Genomic DNA, 23,295 nt, shown 5'->3' with positions numbered 1-23,295 from the left:
TGCTCCAGGCCTGGGTCGGTCCCTGCCCTCTGTGAACCTATTTTCCTCATCTCTGCCTCGCCTTTCCCACAGGCTGGGAAAGGGCTTAGCAGGCCGGCCTGCTGTGCAGGGCTAATCATTCCCCCTGTTCTCATTGATGCTGGAGCCTGGGCTGGGAAAGCAGGGATATGAGTTGACAAGGGCTACCCTTCCTTGGTGACTGTGAGCAGTTCCCCAGGGGGTGTTTCCTGATGTGCTGACACCCCAGTGGCCTTGGCATGAGGACCTCAAGGGCAAGCGAAGCTCAAACAGTGGTGGGTAGAGATGGTGTGTGTGTGGGAGGGGGGGTGGCGAGAAACCTGTGGATTTAGCATAAATAGTTCAGAAACTGATTTTATGAAGTACTATGTTAGTTTGCTAGAGCTGCCATTACAAATTGCTACCAAACTGATGGCTTAAACAACAGAAATTTATTTTCTCAGCTCTGGAGGTAAGACGTCTGAAATCCAGGCAGGGCCACACTCTCCCCAAAGGCTCTGCAGGGGAACCTTTCCTTGCCCCTTCCAGCTTCTGCTGGCTCCTGGTGTTCTTCAGCTTGCGAGCATAAGTTTCATTTCTGCCTCTGTCTTCATGCGGCCTTCTTCCCTTTGCGTACCTCTGCGTGTCCTCTCCTCTTTTTATGAGGATTCTTGTCATGGGATTTAGGGTCCACCTTAATCAACTGTGACCCCATCTTAACTAATTATTGAGTTACACATTTTGAGGTTTCAGGTGGATATGAATTTGCAGGGAGATGCTGTTCAACAGCATGATGTCCCTGTAAGCCAAGCCCTTCAAGGGGGATAGTTCTTAAAATGCTTTTGTTTAACAAACATTTCCTAAGTGTCCGTTAAATCCAGGGTCTTGCTGGGTGCTGGACCTGTGTGGGGGAAATGTAGGGAGAGTCAGACCTGGCCCTGTCCTCAAAGGAGCTCCCCAACCCGGGGAGGGGAGCCCAGGGTGGGGCCCTCAGTGCAGAGGGGAAGGCAGCACTGGGTGGCTGGAGTGTCCCGCTCCCTTGGACCTTAACTCCACTTCCCAGATCATCTTCCTTTCCTGCATGATGAAAAGCAAGATGAGGCAGGCCTTGGGATTTTCCTGTGAAGCCAGAGAGAGCCCTGATACCCAAGCTCTGCTAACCTGCGCAGAGAATGAGGAAGACAACCAGGAGGCAAGGAATGAGGCACTGTCTCATAGGCTGGAAAACTGCTGGGTCCCAACAACGTTTGTGCTCGGAGGGGGCAGAGGCAGGAGACTCACCACAGCCAGGCCTAGGATCCTGGGATCCTTCCAAGCTTGGCCAGCTGGTCACTTTAAAAAACGATTTATGCCCAACACTGAGTGCCACAATAAGTAGGATCCTCCATTTTCCCAATTACAACATATTTTTTAAAGTTTTTTATGAACTTTTTTGATGAACTTAATGAACTTTAATATACTTTAAACAATGTAGATGGATCAAATGTCCATGTATGCTACTTAGTAATTTCCATATATATATTTAAGTTTATATACTACATAAATTAATATGTAATCTGAGTTCATGAAACAGAAGATAGTGGTGGGTATGGCCAAGGCAAAATGGTTTTATATAAGTCCTTGCACTGAAGATCCAAATTCCCATGAAGTCTCTAACGGGAGGTTATTTTCATCCATTCTAGAAACTGTTATGAAATTATGTTTCATAACAAAAGGGAGCTAAAATACTTAAGGAGAGCCCTATATGTCTTTGTGTTCTGAAGGGAGGAAGTGGAGCCTTTGCAATCTCTTCAGCAGTCCTTTACAGCAACGGTTCTCAAAATATGGTCCCTGGACCAGCATCACCTGGAAATGTGCTAGAAATGCAGATTCTAGGTCTTTGCCCAGCTCAACCAAATTCTAAACTGAGGATGCTTTAATGAGTCCCCTGGGTGCTCCCGATGCACAGGACAGTGTGAGAACCACTGCTTTGCAAAAGCATTTATTCAGCACCCGCTGCACTGGTTCCCAAATTTTGCCGGACTTTAGAATCACTGTGGGACTTTTAAGCTCTCCAGGTCACATCCGTACCAATGAAATCAGAGTATCGGGCATGGGTTGCTGTGTGTGAGAGCTAAACATCAGTCAGTTTTTTTGTTTGTTTGTTTTGTTTTGTTTTGTTTTGTTTTGTTTTGTTTTGTTTTGTTTTGTTTTAAGCTGCCTGGGTGATTCTACTCTGCAGCAAAGTTTGTGACCTCAGAAAGAGAGAGATAAGATACATTTTACGGGAAGCAGAAAGTGAGATGTGCTGTAAGAGAACAGAAAACAAAAACTTTAGGGGTTCTTTTGAAGAAAATGAGACCTTGTTTTCAGAAAATGTCTCCTGACTTCAAAAATTCCCCTTTCTATCTCCATTTCTCTGCTTGAAAGAATTCAGATTGGGTGCCTCTCACCACACTACCACATTGCAAGTCACTAAGGATGACAACAGCCATCAGTCGCTACATGGAGCTGACCATTGAGCCAGTGCAACAGGTGAGTGGGTGTGGGCTACAGCCAGATGTTCAGAGGATGGGCAGTAGTCATGGAAGGCTTCCTGGAGGAGGTGACTCTTTAGCTACAGGATGGGCAGGATGAGGTAGGGAAGCATGAAAAAGAGGAAAGAACTCTCCAAGTCCTCAGTGGGGGGCCAATGGAGGGGAGTTTGGTTGATGAAAGGCTGGAGAGGAGGTAAGGGTGAGATCGTCACACTATAGAAGCTGACTAACATCTTCAGGTGATGGGAGTCTAGGAGGCTGCAGGTCTAGAGACTCGGGGTCAGATGTGCATTTTAGAGCCGTCAATCAAGCAGTGTTGGAGGACAAACTAAGGGAGAGGAGGCTAGAATCAAGATGGTCAGTGAGGGCCACTTGTAAGTCCAGGAAAGGGGCGGTATGGCCTGAACCAAGGCTGGGACAGAGGAAGCAGCAGAGATGGACTAGATAGAGTTGGCAAATAAAGTGTTGAGGGAAGTGAGGATGTAGGGGTGAGGGAGACTGAGGGCTCCAGATGGCTCTCGGGGTTCTGGCCTGCCTGTAGGAGTCCTCAGGAGGAAGAGGGTTAGAAAAAAGAGAGAAAAGTGACAAGTCCACTCCACAGTGTCACTACCGCACTAAGACTGTTCTTGTCCAGGTTCCCAGTGACCTCCACGTGGCTAAATCCCAGGGTCATTTCTGTCCTAGTTGAAACTCAACTCACTTGGCCACTAGCTGCTTGTGACTTCTGGGGCCCTCACTCTCCTGGCTTTGCTGCCCCCCTCACAGGCCTTCTTTCCCCCTCACTCCTGCTGCCCCCTCCTGGCGAGCCTGACTCTAAGCTTGTAGGACCCCGAGCACTGTCCCAGCAGGTCCTCCTTCTCTAGGTGTCCTCGTTCAGTCTCATGCTGCCACAGCTCTAGGCGCCAGCTCTTGCTGATTTCCATTATGCGCTTCTCCATCCCTTTCCTCTCCCTCCATTCCAGTCTTGGCTGCAGGCTGCCTATGTAGTATCACCACATGGCATCTCACATTAGTGTGTCCAAAATGGAATTCTGAATTTTCATGCCCAGACCTCTCCCCATCTTCCTCAACTCAGTACAGGACGCCACTGCCTGTGTAGCCGGTCAAACCCAAATTTCTCTCTTCCCCTCACTGCAGGCCCATGCCCATCTGATACATTTTCCAAGTTCTGTCAATACTGCTTTTAAAATAGATCCAGCAGCCTCATAACTGGTTTTCCTCTCCACTGCTATTTTTGTTCCATCTTTTCCATCTGCAAGGATCACTTACATAAGTAAATTACATCTTGTTCTTCGTTTGTTTAAAACACTCCTCCGGCTTCTTGTTTCATGCAGAATCGAAACCCCTTACCCAGACTCCCAAGCCCCTGCCAGCCCAGCACCCCACCCTGATTGTCTCCTGTTCTCTTTACTCCTCTCTGGAAGCACAGGATTTATTTTTGTTCCTCTGCCTAGATGCTCTTCCTTCTGATTTTTTTTTTTTCTGTATAGCTGCCTTTTCTTATCTTCAGACTTCAATTAGCATGTCACCTTCAGAAAAGGCCTCCCCTGACCACTCATCCAAAAGTGGCCTCCATTCCATCTCTCTGCTGTATTACTTTTTTACCACCTTTTTAAATGCTCTGCAAAGCACTCATGATCTTTTACTTCTGTTCGTTGTCTGTTTCTGCCTGGGATATACGCTTTATGCCCTTCTGTTTGTTTCACTAGTCTCTGGTGTGTCCAGTCACATCACGGGCTCTCAGTACAGGCGTGTCTGGAACACGGAGTTCAGTGCTGAGCGGCCTGTAGGACATACTGATACTCAGAGAGACCGTGGATCTGAGACACAGGTTTTACTCTTTGTCGTTGTTCCTTGGAATGTGGGTGCAAAGAACCAGTTTGTGCTGTAAGTGCAGTACAGGGAGATTCAGAGCATGCTCTCACAATTAAGAGCCCACTTCGGCCATTAAACCTCTCTTCTGATGGGAGGATGGGTGAGTGATGGGAGGCCCTGAGGAAAGCACGAGGAACCCTGGCAGCATCTGGCCAAAGATTTGCACAAGAAACTTTTAAATTATGGAACTTCTGGAAAATAATAGTGCAAAAGTGGCATTCACTTTAACCTTTCCAGTACCTGAATCTTGAGTGGATTCCTGCTGGCGAACAGACTCCATGAAAGAAGAGTGTGTTCCTCCTTCATTTTCTTCTGCTGAGGACCGCCAGCATGTTTTTAAGACAATATTTGCACTCGACCTCTTCCTTCTGTGTCCACCAGAGGGCGAGAGGTGTCTTTGAGACAACTCGCAGCAGGAGGCCTAGAGCCCTACCTTCCAGCCCCGGCAGGAAGCCACCTCACTGGGCTCTAGGGTCTCCATACCCGTGAGGGTCTATTTACTGAGGGCTAGCTACTTGCCAGGCTCTAGTAAATAATAACAGCCAAAGCTTCCATGATGCTTATCGTACTGATCCAAGTGCTTTTACATAGATTAACTCTTTTAAACCTCACGGCCAACCCCTGAGGTACTAACCTCATTTTACAGATGAGGAAAATGGGGCACAGAGAGGTTAAACAACTTGCCGAAGGTCACACAGTTTGTCAGTGGTAGAACCAGGATTCCTGAGTCTGTGCTCTTGACCACTATACACACTGCCTCTTGGGCATAATGGCTGACACCAAGAAAGTACTTGATAAATGGTTGTTTTTTGATATTATCATTAACAAATCTTTACAATCTATGCAGTAGATAGTATAATTATTTCTGTTGTTATTTATTAATAATTAATAATTTATCATTATTTTAAACTGAGTCGTAGAGAAGATTGTCACTTGCCCAAGATCCCATAGTTAGAAAATAACAGATACAGGTTTCAAACTAAACCTGTCTGATTTTGAGACTTCCGCTTTTGTAAAGAGAACATACTCTGTGCTGCCGTATCTTGCCAGGTCAGTTAGCAAATTTTTGCTTTCTTTCATGAGGATGTCCCAATGAGCAAAGTTGTAGTGAGATAGGTACCGTGTTGCCATGTGCACTGACATATGTCCTGATCAGACAGCCATCTGGAAGTGGGCAAAAAGAGCCACAAGCTGCTTAGTGTCTCAGTGTCCCCAAGGAAAAAATTTCCAAGAGATGCAGCAGCCCAGGTTCAGGCTGAGTGAAGGGCCAAGGGCCGTGGGATCACAGGGATCAAGGGATCAGAGCATTTGAAAACTCAGATTCATTTGTTGATTCAGGTGTGTTCAGGCCCGAGGAATTTATAGAATCTGTCGTTGTTGCCAGAGCAGCTTCTGCTTCCCCCACCTCCCCCACCCTGCCCAGGAGCCGCCCAGCACTTGGCCTCCTCCAGCTCCTTTGTGGACTTTCTCCTGTGCAGCCGACTCACATGAAAATGTACACTTACACTGGAGTCACGCTCCCGTCACGCTGGAGCCCTGAGTGATTTGGAGTCCAATATGATGAATAGCCATTCTTCTCATGTGTCTGGGACATTTACATCTGAGCCCCGTGATACTGCTTCAAAGGAGAAAGGCCGGGATTACCACCCCCTTTTATAGATTAGGAAACTGAGATTTAGGGAGGATTAATTTCTTGAGAAGGTCACATGGTCAGTTGGTGGAAGATTCTGGTCTAGAAGGCAGTTGTTTCCCTGGTGGTGTGTCAGTGGAATGACTTGAATCCCGCCCAGCTCTGAAACCTAGGCCAACAGATCTTCAAGGATCTCTGAAGAAGTGCCCACTCCCAACCCCCATGGGAGTCCTGTAGAAGGAAGCTCTCTTCTGAGATGGATGGATGGATGGATGGATGGATGGATGGATGGATAGAAAGATAGATAGATAGATGATAAAGATATATGATAGATTGATGATTGGTTGATAGAAGATCGACTGAGAGATAATAAAATATAAATAGAAAGATAGATGATTGATAGGTAGCTAGACAGATGATTGGTAGATAATAGAAGGTAATAGAATATAGATAGAAGGTAATAGAATATAGATAGAAAGATGATACATAGATAAATAGATGACTGACAGTAAAAAGATGATAAAGATAGATCGGGAATCTCCCTTAAACCTTCCCAACCCACTCTGCTGCTGCCAGATATGAGTCAGTAAAGTTTCTATAGAGTGCACTTTTGGCAATAGCTGTCCAGATTACAAGTGCACATATCCTCTCATCCCTTAATTCCACTTCTAAGAATTTATCCTTTAAATACCCTGAAATTTTGGATGTACAATATAATTTAGTGCAGTCAGTATTGATTGTAAAAGCAAGAGATTGAAAATACCCTAAAGGTTTATCAAGAGGGGATTAGTTAAGTACATTGTGAACATATACAATGCTGCCTCCCCACCCCCCACAATCTCATATAGTCCTATCTCTGAGACAATATTAAGTTAAAAAAAAACCAGCAAGACACATAAAAGAATGTAGAGCATGCTGCCACTTGTGGAAATAAGGGTAAATGTATATGCATTTGATTGTTTAGACTATCTGGAAGGATGCACAGGAAAGGGAGCAAGGCTGCCTTGAGAGAGTACGAGATGGCTGGGGGATAAGGGTGGAAGCAGGCGCTGCTCTCTGCACCCTTTCCTATCTTTTAAACTGTACTACGTGAGTGCTTTGACAATTCAGAAATGAAGAAATAAATTGAGTGTCCTTGCCTGCCCTTCCCCCCACACCTTGCAGGCAGGCTGCAGCACCAGCAGGCTGCCTGGTGACGGACAGACCAGCACGGGAGATGCACCCCTGCAGGAGCCCCCCTCGTACCCACCCGTTCAAGTCATCCGGGTCCGCGTGTCTTCCAGCAGCTCCTCCGAGGTTCCCTCCATCAACTCCGACCTTGAGGTACATGCTGTTGCCTGCCAGTAGGTGCGTGGGCATCCTCCTCTACCCACCCTTGCTGGTTACTTTATGCTGCGGTTCGCGAATCCGCCTACACTAACTTCATGCCTGCAAAATAATGAATAAGCCTCTGCCGGCTTCTGCGCAAGGAGTTTCCCACACCATCAGTGCTGAGAAGGGGTTTCCAAATTAGTCGAGGAAACACTGCATAGTGCAGCACAGTCTCAAAGAATCACTTGCACATTCAAGTTTTAAAGAAGTTAATGCATGAATAATACACTTCGAAAGGGGTTCAGTGTTTCCCAAACCCATCTGACCATGGGAGCATTCGTGTTCTTCCCCCACCCCTTTCCCCACTCAGGAGCACCACCTGTACCTTGTGGTGCCATCAGGGTCATACACGGGGTCATAGGAGCCTGACACTTTCATAAACTTTACCTCATTTTGAATTTTTGGATCTGTGAACAAAATATGTCACATTTCAGATACAACAAATGGGTTAACCCTTGGGTCGGAGCTGCCCTGCTGCTCTGGGTCCTACAGCTGTGGTTTCCAGCCTTGTTCAGCAGGAAGTTTCCCTTCATGGAAATTAAGAACAGGGATGGTGCAGGACATGCGCTGTCAGCAGGAGGCTGTCGGCTGTTTGTTGGGGGTGGGGGAGGAAGGACTGTCTTTTATTCTGGGTTTCCGTTCTATTATTTTGGTGTTAAAATGCCCTTTTATGAAATGATGATAATAGTATGTAGTAGTTGGTGTTGAGTTTTTCGTTTTGGTTTTAATGGCCTTATTTGGCAAAATAATCCATTAGCCGTTCTGAATAAGTCCCTCGAATTTGTTGAGCTCAAAATCGACCCTGGAATCTGAATAGCTTCAGAGCCATTGATCTGTCGGGTAGAGTCTGGGTTCCCAGTGTGAGGTTCCAGACCTTTCGCGCCTGCCCCAGCCTCGCGCCCCTCCCCTGCCTCACCCACATATCCGCTTGGCCATAGACTGTTCCTCGAACCCCCAGCCTCTGGTCCTTTCTACCTGGGTTTTTTTTCTGGCCCAATTTTCATGTGTGAGAATCCTATCCAGATGCTACCTGCTATGTGAAACTAACCCCCCACCCCACCCCGCCACATGCACGTGCGCACACACTCATGCACACACACACGCCAGACAATAATGGCTCCTTCCCTTGGGTGCCCAGAGCATATACCTCTCTCACACAACTTCCATTGTTTTCCCTGTAGCTGGTAAGCTCTCAGGACCTGTCTCCCCTGCCAGGCTGTGCATGAGCTTGTAGGTATAGGGCCTGGACTGCCTTCATCTTTCTCTATTCCTCAATCCTAGAACACAGCTGATCATTAAGTGCTGAGTTTTGAGTGAAGAATTCTGCACCAGACCGAGGACCATTTGGGGTCCATGTATCCCCATGTCATTCACTGTTATTTATTTCGTGGATCCAGTCACTCAAGGCACATGGCTTGGCAGCCCGGAGCCAGCAGTCTGGGCGGAAATCTAAGACTTAACACAGAAAGAGCCTGGCAGCAAAATATGTTCAGTGAGAAGGGACAGTTAAGTCGGCAAGTCAGGAAGGAAATGGAAGGAGGGAGAAACAACATTCACTCCCTGGAAACAAGGGCAGTTTTTGTCGCCCACCCGCAATTAAGCTAAGGACTGGGCAGGGACCTCGAGAAATTCGGACATTTGTCTGTGGCTGGATTGGGCCATTTCTCTGTTTTGCGCTCCTTGCTCTTCCCTTACTGTATTCTCTCTCTCTTTTTAGACATTTATTTTTTTTTAACTCTATAAATTCCAAGGGGACAAGGTCACACTCTTAAATTAGGTAAATGGAAATGAATGTTTCTGCCCACTTTAAAAGGAAAACATTTTAGAAGCACAGCTGCGCCAGCCCACGCCCTCCCATAACCTCCAGCACAGTCCTCCTGCTCCATTCCCTGAAACAGATGTGGTACGAGTGACAAAGCTACAGAGTCCTGAAAAGAAATGCCTTAGAATTCCACTAAACACGTACGATAACAGGTCATATGGGCTGGAAAGCTCCCAAGACAAATAGTTTGAATGTGTGAGCAGAACACAGTGATTATTTATAACAGGCATATGATTATTGGGTTACTGGTAATCTGTATTTTCTGTTCTTAAAAGTAGTACGTAGTTATCGTAAAAAAAAAAAAAATTAACCCAAAAACCTACCAACCCACAACCACCTCTTGGTGAAGGGATTATGCAGGCTTGGCAGCCTCCCTTATTTTGGGGGCAAGATCCTGGTTTCTTTACAGCTGAATGTGGGCAGGAAGGTGTCTTCTACCAAATGAGAGTAACACGCACTGGACCTGTCCGTTTGGTCACGCGGTCAGCAAACATTTTCTGAGGGTGGGAATTTGGAAAAAAAAAAATGCATGATGACAGATAGGCTGGCCCGCACCCTGCACACAGGGTACAAGGTATTTGGTCAGCTGGTCACAGCCGAGGTCTGATCCCTGCCTGACTCCCCCAGAGCACATACCTAAGGGACTGAAGCATGTGGATCAATGCTGGAGTCCCAGGTCATCACTTCCTCTGGTTTATGACTTTCTTGCTCCCCAGACTTCACAATTTAAATATTTTGACAGCATTGGGCTTAGACGCCTGGGGCTCTTTCCCCGTCTCTTCAGATGCCCTCCACCCCTGCCGAAATGGGCTTCGAGGCCGTCAACCACCTCTTGTTGTCTGTGTGTGTTGCCAACCAACGTGGCTTCTGCTCGACCCCTTGGTTTCATAAGTGAACGCTTTCCAGCTCCCATCGTGGAGGCTGGTGAACCTGGAAACCACTCTGTGTCACTATGATGTTTATCTCTTCTGCGGTCCTTCAGGATTTTGTAACTTAACTCTCAGATGCTGGTTCTATGTCCTTGGGGCATATACCGACTGTTTTGAGTATCTACTTTGTCAGCGCTGGAGGAGGTGGACAAAGAATCGTGCCTCAACAAGGCGCTGTAGCCACAGTACTCTAACTCGCCGTGTTTAAATCCATTAATAAGAATAACAGTACCCATTGCTGCTGTGTGTGTGCCATGATCCAGGCGCTATATGTTCTATACTTTGCAAGCACTGTTTGGTGTGATATTCCCAACAGCCCCAAGGCAGATACCTTTGTTATTCTTATTTTCCAGAAGAGGGGGCTGGGACTCAGTGAGTTTAAGTAACTTGCCCCTCTCCGAAACATTAATAATAATAATAATAATAATAAGTGACAGACACGGAATTTGAACCCATCTCTGTCTAGCTCTGAAACCTCTGTTGTAGCCACTATGCTCCACTGCCTTGGTGGGAACTCGTACCCTGGGAGGTATGCAGGACTAGGTGTATTATCCGTCATTCCCATTTTACAGATGAGAAAACTGACTCTCTCCCCAGGACTCTTTCCACTCGCCTGTGCTCTGCCTGGATTCTCCGGGAGTGCCCTGTCAGACAAGATAAAACCCTGAGATCTGCAAGTAATTCCAGTGATGGCAGAACAAGAGAAAGGGGTAAGACAGAGACAGATAAGGCCTATGAGCGCTCATGGAAGTAGAGCTTGGATTATTTTCACCTTTTCTCAAGTGTCCACTGGCTGGGCTAGTCAGGGCACCAGATGGATGGCATTGGAACCTCAGTGTGACCCTGTGACCCTGTAGAAAAGCCACTTGCTTGGGCTGTCTGGATTTCCAGATGTCTCCACAAGAGACAGCACACTCCACAGACACTGCGGATCTACTCGTTCATTCGCACACTCACTCGCCCCTTCGACACAAGGCAGCCTCGCTCCTGGCATGGCCATCCAGAGGGCGTACTGGACGGACAGATGCTGACTCTGCCCGTGTTCTACAGCTGGGGGCTGAGGCCCAGAGGGAGCAGAGCTTCCAGGAGTGGCCTTCTCACTTCACCAGCTTTGTGAGTGCAAGGTTGACTTTACCCTGCTGTTGAAACTGTTCATCTGCCTTTTAAAAGTTTTATATTATTTTTTTTAGCCTCTGGGATACGAGGAAAGATTAAGTCCAGCTTTGTGATGAAAGAGCATTTAGTTACTTTTTTTTTTCCTTCTGTGCTTCCTAGCACTATGATGGGCCTGGCAGAAGAAGCTTTGTAGGAATTCTGCAAGGAGGCTGTTTCTGTCATTGGAACAAAGTCTGCATGTTAGAGAATGACTATAACTGGAGCCGCTGCAGTTGTGGGGGTGGGAGGGGAGAACAGAGCCAAACACCAGATCGCTCTGTCTGAAAGAGGGTCACGTCCCAGGCCTGTGTGTCCCACTAATTCTGTGCTTAAGCTCAGCTCTTGACAACCGGGACTGCTTGCTCCCTCCCCAAACACTGCCTCCAGCACCAGCTCATTTTAGAAGAAAATACATATAAGAAGAAAGAAGCTAGAACATTCCAATAGGTACCAAAGGCCAGAAATAAAGTTGAGGATGTGGTTTCTCCACAAATCTGTTTCCTCCCCAAGGAAGCGGCATCATGTGAAATACAATACATCCAGAAATGTGTGGGGCAGTCCGCTGCTTCCCCTGGGGGTAAGGAAAGATATATCACTGGATCCACACAGAGAAACCGGCTGTGCAGGAGAAAGAGGATTGACCAGAAGGAGTCAAGTGGACACAGGGGTTTGCCTGGGTTGCTAGGTGGCCTTGCATTGGACTTCTGGAGTTTTTCTTTCTCCCTCTGTAAATGGGAATCATGAGATCTGCCATGCCTTTCTTATAGAGTGACTGTGAGGATCAAATGGGGGTGCTGCTGGAGCTATGCAAGACTACCAGAGGTGTTATGAAATGAACTGGAACACAGGCTGGAAGTGGGCTCTGGCATTCGCTCCAGCCCTTTTAGCCATGGAACTGGGCAACACCCATTCATGTCTCTGAACCTGCTATGAAAGTGGAGATAATGAGCTTAGGGAGGATGGTGAGGCTCCACCAAGGTCAGAATGTGAAGGAGCTTTGATGCAGTAGAGCACTGGTCCCACAAATGCTCATTATGAAACTCCAGCTTTGGACTGGACAGCCTTTAAGGCTTACTTAAAACAATGTGACCTTAAGTGTCAAAGTCACTTATTGAAAGAGGTAGACAGCAGATAATTACACTGAATCAATTCTTAGAAGTAGAAAGGCTTCCATCAGGGAACAAAAGAGTCAACCACCAGCCAAACCTGTTCGTGTTTTTGACAACACAACAGCTCTGCCCAGACGCCAATCTTGGAACACCACCTCTGGCCACCTCAGTCTCTAGAAGCATTTCCAATTTCACTGCCCGAAATCCAGAGTAGAGCTTTACTACTTCCACTCAAACCAGTGTAGGCATTCCTGACAGAGATCCTGTCTCCATCTCTCCTTTCATTGCTGTCTTACCCAGGATCTTCCCAACACTGACCTCGGCCCCATGGCCTCCCTGCTCTCAGGCCTTCTGTGGCTCCCTACTGCTTACTGTTTAAGTTCACACCCCTAGCCTGACCTCCAGGACACCTAGTGGTCTGGCACTGGGCCAACTCTCCAGCTTTCTCTTCTCTGAATTCCTTGCCTCAGCTCTGTCATCTTCTTGTGCCCTTTGAGGCCCTGGCTAAATTCTGCTTCCTCCAGGAAGACTTCCCTCTGCTCCTGAGTAGGGTTGCTAGATTTAACAGGCAAAAAATACAGTGCTCGCTTCGGCAGCACATATACTAAAATAGGAATGATACGGAGAAGATTAGCATGGCCCCTACGCAAGGACTACATGCAAATTCGTGAAGTGTTCCATATTAAAAAAAAAAAAATACAGGAGGTCCAGTGAAATTTGAACTTTAGATGAACATACCTACACTAAAACATTATTTGTTATCTGAAATTCAGTTTCACTGGGCATCCTGTGTTTTATCTGGAAACCTTACTCCTGGATCTAATTTCCCTAGACATTTTTTTTCTTCAGTTTTTTTGAGCAACAAAGTTTCTTCTAAAAAATCAGGAACATACAATGTTACATATCAATTATATCTCAATAAAACTGGGGAAAAAATGATTTTAAAAAGTCAGAAATAGGAGGTAAGGTTGCCACATCCTTTCCTGCTGGGGGTCCTGGGATTTGGCCTAAAGCAGTCTTTGTGACTGTACTTCAGAGATGCTTGTTCCCAACCCCTGCTGCCCACTGTTTTAATACACATGGCTCCTCCATCTTGGTTGGCCCTTTTGTTCCAACCTTGGGAATGTCCCTAAAGTGAGATTGTGAGTCATCTTTATAAAGGAAACCAACCCACCATGGGTCACAACTTTTCTCTGATCCGGTTCACGATCGGCCTTGCATGTGGCACCTCTCAGCCCATGATCCACATTCCCGCCTCACATCCCGTTTCGCCCACAGCAGCCCAGGCAGGAAGAGCAGCACAGGGAGTTTGGACAGTTAGAGAGGAGGAAAGAAAGTGTGGGAGGTGAAACGGTGCTTAATCCAAAGTGTCGAAGAACTGCTTAGTTAACTATAAATATTCTGCATGTTATAAAGTAATAAAAAGAGTGAGATTTTGATTTATTTTTTCTTTTTAATTTTTTAGGTGAGGCAACCCTTGGTTGACCTCACAGATTTCAAGGACCTTGTCAGTTTACAATCCCTCTTTTTTTTTTTTTTCACACCTACAGCATCTGGTCTTCCTAGATGGCCTCCCATCCAAGTACTAACCAGGCCCAACCCTGCTTAGCTTCCAGATCTGACTGGATCAGGCTTGTTCAGGGTAGCATGGTCATAGATAAAAGTGAGATTTTGAAGCATATGGTGGAATGTTTAAAAGTCTATAAGGTACCAGGTCACAGGGAAATCTATGAATAAAATTAAGAGAGAACTGCAGCTGGTATGTATCTGGCCAGTCTTAAAATGTTACAATTAGGATAATTAGGAGAAACAAAAACCTTGAAAACAGATCCCGAGGGCGGCACCATCTCATCTTCCCAATCTTGGTGGAGTCACTTCTGGCCAAATGTAAGAGGTGGGGGCTAGACAAACGGTCTGTGAGGGCCCATCCACCTCCCCTAGTCACGAAATGTAAGTCTAGAAAGCGACCATTTCCTCAGTGTCTAAGACACACCTCAAAGTCTTCAGGAACAAAGGGAAAGTTACCACACAGCCCATGGGCAGGGGCTATGGGATACCTTTGGTTTCAGAAACATGAAAAAGAGTTCTTTTAGAAACGAGGCAAATTGAAATACTACAATGCTGCAGTTCACAAAGGCGATGGAATTGTGGTCCTGAAGACAATTTAGGTATGTATGTGTGGACATACTCATTACATTTTAAGGAAGAAAAGCCATTTGCACAATTTGGTGTGTGTGTGTGTGTGTGTGTGTGTGTGTGTGTGTGTGTGTGTGTGTGTGTGTGTGTTTTAGAGAGGGCTATTCAATAATTTCATAGAGGCTCTTTTGGAGATAGAATTATGGATGATCTTTGTTTAGACTTTTTGAAAAAATTTCTATACGAAAATGAACACATTCTGTTCCTGAAATGAAGAAAAGACTGTAAGATGTTATTTTTACTTTTTTAGGAGGGGTGAGGAGAGACCTCAGTTACAAAGATTTGGTTTAATTGTACTTCTTAGGCACGTTATCATCGTTGGCTTAAAAAGGAACTTAAAAAAAGAAATCTTGACTCATACCTCCACTAGAGGGCACTCTTCCAAAATTTTTAGACTGTGATGCTAAAGATTTAGAATGGCAGTTTCAAGGTTCCATTTCAACCCAGTTGCAGGGACTCTTAAGTTTCTTTATTTGTTTGCTTGTTTGTTTGTTCAGTTTTAAACAAGCTCTTTTTATTTTGGAATAATTTTAGATTTACTGGAAAGGTGAAAAGGTAGTACAGAGAGTTCCTCTATACCTTTACCTATCCAGTTTCCTCTAATGTTAACATTTTACACGACCATGCTTATCAATACTAAAAAATTAACATTAGTACAATACTATTGACTAAACTACTGACATTATTTGGATTTTGCCAGTTTTTCCATTACCGTCCTTATTCTGGATACAACCCAGGATATCACATGGCATTTAGTAATTTTTTTTAACAAACAAAACACCCACTGACTGTGGTAACCAGATTACAGTTTCTTTTTTTGCATGAATATCTGTATATTTGTAAAAGTTATTTAACTTTTCCAACCCCAATATTGTCAACATTTCTGTGTTTTGCAGTGTGCGCGGAACTATTATTTTTAGTAATTTCATGATCTCTACAATTAATATTTTGCTTTTGGTTTATATTCCCACAAGCAAGATCTTTAAAAGGTGAATACAATAGAATTCTCATAACTTTTTTTAGGTTTAATAATTGTGCTTAGGATTTAAAGAAAAAGCCCTTATCAATGAGATACATCCTGAAATATTTACCGATGAAATTATTTACTTTAAAATACTTCGAATAAAAATAATTGAGGAGCTCGAGAAAATAAACCAGGATATGTATATGGTGCTCATGAGATTATTCTTTTTGCGCGTTATTGAAAATCTTATAATTAAAAAATTGTTGTAAATGGCAATGTCAAAGAATTGAACAACAGAGGCTTGGTTTTAATGTGACGATAATGCCAGATCCTGTGGATGGTGCAGACTGGCAGCTGTTCAACATAAGAGACATTTGTAGAGTCATATAGCTCTCTGTCAGAAACGCTCTCAGGCACTGCATGCAGTGCCAGAAGAATGAGAGAAGTTCTACCGCGAAGCCGCCCTTCAAGAACTTGACTCAGACATAGTTGAGGCTTGGGGTGGAACCGACCGTTCAGTAAAGGCTGATTAAAAACGAATCTTGGCTGGTAGCAAATATCTCATATTTTAAGGTGGGGATTTTATTTGCATCTCTCTTTCTTAGTTTTGTGGTTTTGAGTTGACTCATCTCAGCCATGTGGTTAATAAGTGGAAGATTTATTATTATTATTATTACACCTAGTAATGATCTCTAATAATAGTAATTTAAAAATCTGTATGGGTTGTAATTTTTCCAAGCACCTGCAGCTCTTCATGGTTATCACAATTATCTTATGGATCATTTTAACTAGATCCATAGCTGCTCATAGCTGCCGCCTTTCCGCTTGCTGATGTCAGCTGTTCCTTTGCCCCCAGACCGTCAGAGGGCCTGCCTCCCGCCTCGCCGAGCAGACAGAGGCAAATGCTGAGCCTTGCTCTGCTCTGTGATGGCAGCAAATCTGTTCAACACTTTTCTATCTCTCTTTTTATTCTGCAGCACAACTATTGGGAAGCCCTAAACTCGGAGCCAGTATGGACAATTGTGCTCTCTCTCTATTCCAGAAGGGCCTTCCTGTGGCTCGACTTCAGTTCCTGTTTTTGTTAGCCCCCCTTGGATGGCTGGGCCCATGCCAAATTCCTTTAGGGGAAAAAAAAATGTGAAAACGAGAGATGGGTCTGAGGATTTTCCGGGTTCTTTCAGTTCAGAGTGCTTTCTGCTTTGCCCATACCATCTAGTAGGGGCTCAGAGAAGATCCACGACCCAAAGAAGAAACATGGTTTGGAACAGAGGTCTATAAGCAAGCGGGATAACTGCAGGTTACCGATAGTAGCGCTGCTGGGGGTGGCTGCAGTAGTTGAGTCAAACCTTCCCTCACATTGTCATTCTGAGGCCTTTGGCAGCTGCCTGCTGTAGCCATGCCACCCTCACCTGCAAGTCATAGCTAAGCACATTTTATGACAACTGCCTATTGCTCTTGTCTCCTGAAATTATTTCTGGTAAGACAGTAGATCATCTTTTGCTCAAATTCTCTTTATGCCTAGATTCCAGCAATGTTCTCATTACCTAAAACAAAGTTTTAAAACACATTATTCTGGGAAATCAGATGAAAGAGATTTGAAATGTTTTTGAAGGCTTAACCTGCCTAGAAGAGTTCACTTGATGAATGTGGTGGGCTGTCTCTGTTTGCCGGAAGCTGAATTGGTCAGGTGTAGCAAGAATAACTCTTAAAAACCCATTTCAAGAGCTGGAGCAGTGGTTATGAAACATTAGGGCAGCTAAGAATCTTCCTAGATCCTTGTTAAAATGACAAACATTAGGACCCAACCCACAGATAGGATCTGGGGTGGGTGACAGCCTATTTAAAGAGCATCCTAGGCCCTTCTGGGGAGGTTGGTCCAGAGCACACTCAGAGCTGTGATCTAGAATGTGGGCCTCAGCTGGAAAATAGCATTCATCAAAAAGCACACTGTCCATCCTCAGAGAACAGGCACTAACTTCCACCACTGGGCAACTGGGCCACGGAGACTGAGGGGCCGGGGAGCTCTTTTATGTGGGATCTTTGATAATGTCAGGAAGGAATTTGCTTAGAGATGGCCCCCCAAATCTGCAGCCACAAGTAAATGAGAAGTTAATATTAGAAGTGGCTGGCACAGCCCCTAACAGGTACAGGGGGCTGAATTGTACCAACTAAATGAACTTGGTTCTTGGCCTGCAAGGTTAGTGGGGATGAGGCGGTCTTTTAACACAATGCTGTTTGTAATCACCAAGTAGTAGAGCTGAGTTGAGTTATTATCAGCAAATCACTCATTGATCTGGGCTCACTCTTTCTGTCCAAAACAAAGCCGTAATTTGCATTTTATAACTGGCATGGTGTCAGTACTATCTGCCAGTGGCTCAGGGAGCCTTGAAGACCTTATCTCGGACCTCTAAGGACCGTATTGATTGAGTCAGCTCGAACTTGACCATCTGGTGGAGCTTTTTTTTTTTTTTTTTTTTTTTTCGTTTTGAGTGCATGTCCATGCCTGGCTCTATTTTCTTTCCCAAATAGATCATCTGGCCCAGGCTGACATATCCTATGTGTCCTTGCTTGTTATCTTCTGTGTTTTTTGATGCTGTCAAATGTGACCTATGACTCAGAATTATCAGTTATAGAAACTTAGAAATGAAAGTGATTGTGTTTTGTAGTTGCTGATCTACCATCCTAAGTTACACATGGAGAAACCAGCACCCAGAGAAGAAGAGAAAGCAAGTTAGTGGCAGAAGGAAGACTTCAGCCCAACTGCCTACTCACCTCTGTGGCTGGAATCTCTAAGGATTCCCTTCCTCTGGGCCCATGTGCAAAGTTCTCTCTCATCCATCGTATTAGAGCAATAGGAGGACTTTGCAAATAGCTTCATCAGTGCTTGTGTGGCCACCTCTTTTTTTGACTTTCCACCCTTACCCCTGCCAATTTCTATTTCCCACACTTGTCTGTGTCAGAGCAATGAGATAGTCACTGGCTGTGACCACCACTCTGAATCAGGGCTTAAGTGTTTGTTTTTGACAAGTCTAGAAAAAACACCATGGTGGGGAGGGGTGGGCAAGGGCAGACCAGGGCCCTGCTTTTAAGAAACTCGTCATCTCCCCGAGAGGACAAAACAGATGCCCAGAGACAATTCAGGGCTGTCCATATGCAGCTGCAAATGAATGGTAAAGGCAGTACAAAGAGAGGGAGTGAGAGCTCGATAGGCACAGGCAGTCAGGTAGGCTTCCTAGAAGAGGAGGTACTTACCTGGGCCATAAAGAATGGGTTGTGTTTGCCTGATCTTTCCCAGGAATGACTTAGGCACGGAAGTGGGGGTTCTCAGGATAAAGGGAACATGATTCAGTCTCACTAGAGAAGGACAAGGAAAAAGAAGGTGGGGAGGAGGAGGGGAGCTGGTCTGTTCAAGGTGGCTGCCAATTAATTTTTTTTATTTATTTTAAGTAATACTTGCTCTGTTAGGCCCTAGAAACACTGGCCCAGTTAACCTGTCCTTCCCTGTTTGTCCTTGTCTCTATGCCTGGGCCACGAGAACCAGGATTGGAACCGTTGTTGGGGGAATGTAGGAGATGGATACATTTTGTGTCCTTTCTCCACAGTGGGACCCTAAAGATGGAAAATTTGAAGGGAACAAAGACAGCATGGAGATGCTTAGATCCTATACGCACAAGTATTCTGTGAGGCCAGCGGACTTGACCTCTGATAAGTAACACTTTCTGGAGCCAGCTCAACGACTCAGAGCCCGAAGTCAAGTGTTTGTCAGAAACTGAGAAGGGATCAACCAGCAGCAACACCCATGACAGGAATTTCGGCTTCTGCTGAGGCTGCCCAATAAGTAAAGAACTGTCACTGAGCTTGGCTGGTCTGTGCCATGGCTCAGAATGGAGCTAAGACTTTAGGTCCTGTGGACAGACCTGACAGGCCCAGTTTGTTCTGAAAATTAGAAGTTCACAGAGGACTGTTGCTTTAAAATACAAACCTTCGTCTAAAGGATATTGGACCCTCTTTTCTCTTTCTCCTTTGACTCAGCCATACTCTGAATATCTGCTAGGTTCCAGGAATGAGTTCATCTAACAAATAGCTAATGCATTTGGATCTCAGTAGAGCCCCATTCTGCCAGCCCTGGCTAAGCCTAGGAGATGAAAGCGGTGAGTTCACATGCTGGGGGTCCGGGACACAATCACAGGTGTGGACAGGACCTGGCTCCTGCCCTCCAGTCACCCACTTGAGTTTTCTGCTGGAAGTTAGAGATAGGACTGCTTGGTCAACCAAGTGTTTGTGAGGCCAAGTAAATTGCTCTAGGTATTAGGACTTGCTCCAAACTGGCAAGGTTTGTACTGGGGCAGGGTTTGCAGGTGAAGGGGACTGTCTGCTTTAAGAGACAACTGAAAATATGCAGAGGGTTAAGAGGCAATGCAGGAGGTGTTAAATGCAAGCACAACAACCCCGTTTTAGGATCGTTTTGATATTGTGATCGCGAGTGAGGGGAAGGGTAGAGGGATTGTAATAAATAAATCCTGATTGAGTGAACTGAAGTATCTCACTATGGAGCACAGAGATAGGTCTGAATCCAGGCACAGCCACAGAAGTCTGCCCCAAGGGGAAGTGGGAGAAATATCAAGAAACACAGCTCTTCTCCTGTCTGGCCTCTGGCAGACCATGTGGCTCAGCGCTGCTGCCTGGTTTCTCCTAAGGGGTAGTGCAAGTCCCGGCAGCATGAGGAAGGAGGTGCCTCAGGGAAGCAGGTCGTTGCCACAGATTTCTGTAGAGATTCTAATCCTCTGGGTGACCTCTGAGCTAGAAGCAAACTTAAAGCCACCCTATTTATCCCCTTTATCCAACTGCTTTGGTCCCCGGTTGTCTTGTAATGGAGTTTGCTAAAGTTAGTTTTGCTTTGTGATCTGAACCACTGAAGCCGTACTTAGAGGGAAGATGAAAATTTGAATTGGCAAGGTGTGGGGGAGAATTCCAGAAGGTGAAACCATGCAGAGAATTGGAATCAGGGAAGGGTGGAATAGAGTCAAGGGAAGAGGAATCTGATGTGGCCAGAATAGATGATGCAGTAAGGAGTGGGTAAAGAGGCTTGAAAGAACCCAGACTGTGAAGGCTGGGGAGTTGGTACTTAATTCTGTCGCTAACTGGTAGCCATGTGAGATACCAGAGTAGAAAGGTGACTGACAAGCCTCAGGTAGGCCACAGCCGATTGGTGAGTTTTTATTCCTGTGACCACAACTTTTCAGGAAGCAGAAATGCACAGTCATGGACACAGCATGAAAGTGGGGAACATGTTAATCAGAGTGGTACCAGCAGGGCAGGAGGACGGCTCACCTTTAGAAAGGCGGAGGCATGAGGATAGGATGACATCTCTGTAGTTTGTCTTTAGCACATCCCGCTCTCAAGGAGAGGCTGGCTCATTCTCCCTGAGGCACCAGAAATTGGTGGGATCCTGATGGAAATGGCCACTCACCCCAGAACATCAAATGATGTTGCTGTATGCAGAGACAGCAGGTATATGGGACATCACTGTACTTTCCTCTCAATTTCGCTGTGAATTTAAAACTGCTTTTAAAAATTATTAAAGTCTCAAAAAATGATCTTGCTGGCTTTCAGCAGCACACACGACTTGAGCTGCAGATGTTGTCTGTCTCCCTAGATTCCATCATCCCAGCCTCTTCCTTCATGAAGCAGTTCCTATCGGCCCAGCCCAAGATAGTCTCAAAGCCGAATCCCAAGTCTCTTCATCCGGGGTGAACCATCAACCTGAGAATTTTGGAAGCAAAGTTTGGCTTCATTGTTCAATGAGAATCTGCCTGTTAGGCAAAGCTCTGGAGCCTTCGTGAAGAGGTGCCAACCAAAAAGCCTTTCTCCTGGGAGCGGCCCTGTCCCTGCTGCAGCTTCATCCCTAGCTGTTAGTCAGGCCAGGAGGATAATGGGAGTTACTTGCCCTGACGCCTCACTGAGCAGTGCGAGGGGTTACCCACACTGGGGAGAGGCCGTGGAACGAAGGTATGATACTCTTCTGCCCACTCACCTGGAGATGAGAGGTGTGCAATAGTCTTAGTTGTACTGCCTATTATTTACATGGCTTGGAGCACATTACATTATCTGCATGGCATGGAGCACTTTACCTAAGCTTTGTGAACTCCTAAGGTACACTAAGAATAATACCGATTTAGAAAGCTTGTAGTGAAGATGAAGTGAATTAGCATCTACGGAAAGCACAACAATACCTGCCTCAAACTAGACACTGAAGCAGGATTAGTTTCCTTCTTCCTTGTACTTCCTGGCCACATATGTGCTGAAAGACAGTAACCAAAGAATCAGACCAGCGGTTTGAAAAGACTTCAGTGATTCGAATCCCCATGACTATAGCTTCAATAAATGATTTTCCAGCCCCTGTTTAAACTCCTCCAGTAAAAAAAGATTTCACCCATTTGAGTTCCCAAAAAACTTTGTGTCACTTAGGGAGAGCTCCTAAAATCCTGTCTAGATCCAAAAGAAACAATCTTCTTATCTACAGCCAGCGCTTCATTATGAGGAATAGATTTATTTCAATTTTATTAAATTTATTGGATTGACATTGCTTAACATGATTATATAGGTTAGATTTAGGAACATCATCTGATGCCACACTCACATGTTATGAGGGGATATGAGTAAGGAGAGTCACTGGACCAAGGAGCATAGCTGAGCTCCAGCCCCCAGGCCTGATTCAGTGTGATCCTTATCAAGTCATTTCCCTTTCTGGGTCACAGTTTCCTCATCTGTGAAATGAAAGCCCAGATTTCTTTCCTCTTTTTTTCCTTTTATGAACATGTCAGTAAATTTTTGTTTCCCACAGAAGATAAACTCTCAAGAAAAAGACATTGTAATATTAAGACAAATTTCAGATCTACTTCGACAATAGGTTTCATTATATAATATAAACATCTTTCTGTTTGTATTTTACTACCCCATTCAAGATGAAATTTGCCTTTTACAAAGAACCCTGTGTTCGCTGTAACATGAAGAGACATAGCATTTGACATTTGCAAATTTCGCATTTCCTCCCAATACAGAAAACCAAAAACTGTAACACCTTTCCAAACCTGGGGATTCTGGTCACTTCATTCACAGTTTTATTGGCAATTTATATTGGCCAAGGCTCATTCTTATTAAACTATCTCTTATATCAAAGGACATGAAAAAAATTTCCACAGTGTGAGAAAAAGGATCTGTATCAATCATTAAGAAAAAGCAGAAGAGATGTCTTAGCAGTGTCTCAAGACTAATCTCACAACACTTGCAAGATTCTCTCTACTTCATTTTTTTAATCAAGTCCCTTCTAGATCAATGCCCTTCACATTTTCCAATTGTGTGGACATTGCTCTACTCTCTTAGACTTTATTCTTTTTCCTAACATTCAGGTCTATCTTTTGGCTCTGCCTTGAGTGAAGCCAAGATTTAGTGTAATGTTGAGAAAGATCTCTCCAAGAATTTTACACATCTGTTTGGTATTATTCTAATGGTGATATGACATGAGAGGGACAATCTTAGAGAAGTTCAAGAAATGGTGTTAAATCAAATGATTTAGAGAACATCTGATTTGCTTTTCCTTTGCTTAACTCTGAAAATCAAACAAGGCACCAGGCATCCAGGACTACGCCTCTTGAGCCAGACACTTCATTCAACAGTGAATCCGTTAGTTTTAAGTGCCTTCAGATTAATTTCAGTTAATGGGTCACTTGG

The 23,295-nt window shown here is 45.0% G+C and overlaps 1 protein-coding gene and 1 non-coding gene across 6 annotated transcripts in view; both read left to right on the top strand.

Annotated features, from left to right (window-relative positions):
- TMEM44 (transmembrane protein 44) overlaps nucleotides 1–22,907 on the top strand; it is a 33,323-nt gene extending 10,416 nt beyond the window's left edge. Inside the window, exons 7-11 of one of the 5 annotated variants that reach the window (XM_016133980.2) lie at nucleotides 1,061–1,189; nucleotides 2,407–2,511; nucleotides 7,183–7,341; nucleotides 16,542–16,574; nucleotides 19,167–22,907. In XM_016133980.2, coding sequence (XP_015989466.2) covers nucleotides 1,061–1,189; nucleotides 2,407–2,511; nucleotides 7,183–7,341; nucleotides 16,542–16,574; nucleotides 19,167–19,277 — 537 coding nt within the window. In that variant the 3' untranslated portion in view covers nucleotides 19,278–22,907. The other 4 variants (XM_036218699.1, XM_016133979.2, XM_036218701.1 and 1 more) reach the window with 4 other exon arrangements.
- On the top strand, nucleotides 12,985–13,091 carry LOC118602309. The gene has a single exon (XR_004950659.1). It is a non-coding gene; the product is annotated as a U6 spliceosomal RNA (small nuclear RNA).
- Nucleotides 22,908–23,295: the final 388 nt, after the last annotated feature.

This window comes from Rousettus aegyptiacus, unplaced genomic scaffold (genome assembly GCF_014176215.1).
Source record: "Rousettus aegyptiacus isolate mRouAeg1 unplaced genomic scaffold, mRouAeg1.p scaffold_m13_p_4, whole genome shotgun sequence".
NCBI lineage: Eukaryota > Metazoa > Chordata > Mammalia > Chiroptera > Pteropodidae > Rousettus > Rousettus aegyptiacus.
This window is presented reverse-complemented; position numbering and strand designations above follow the sequence as displayed.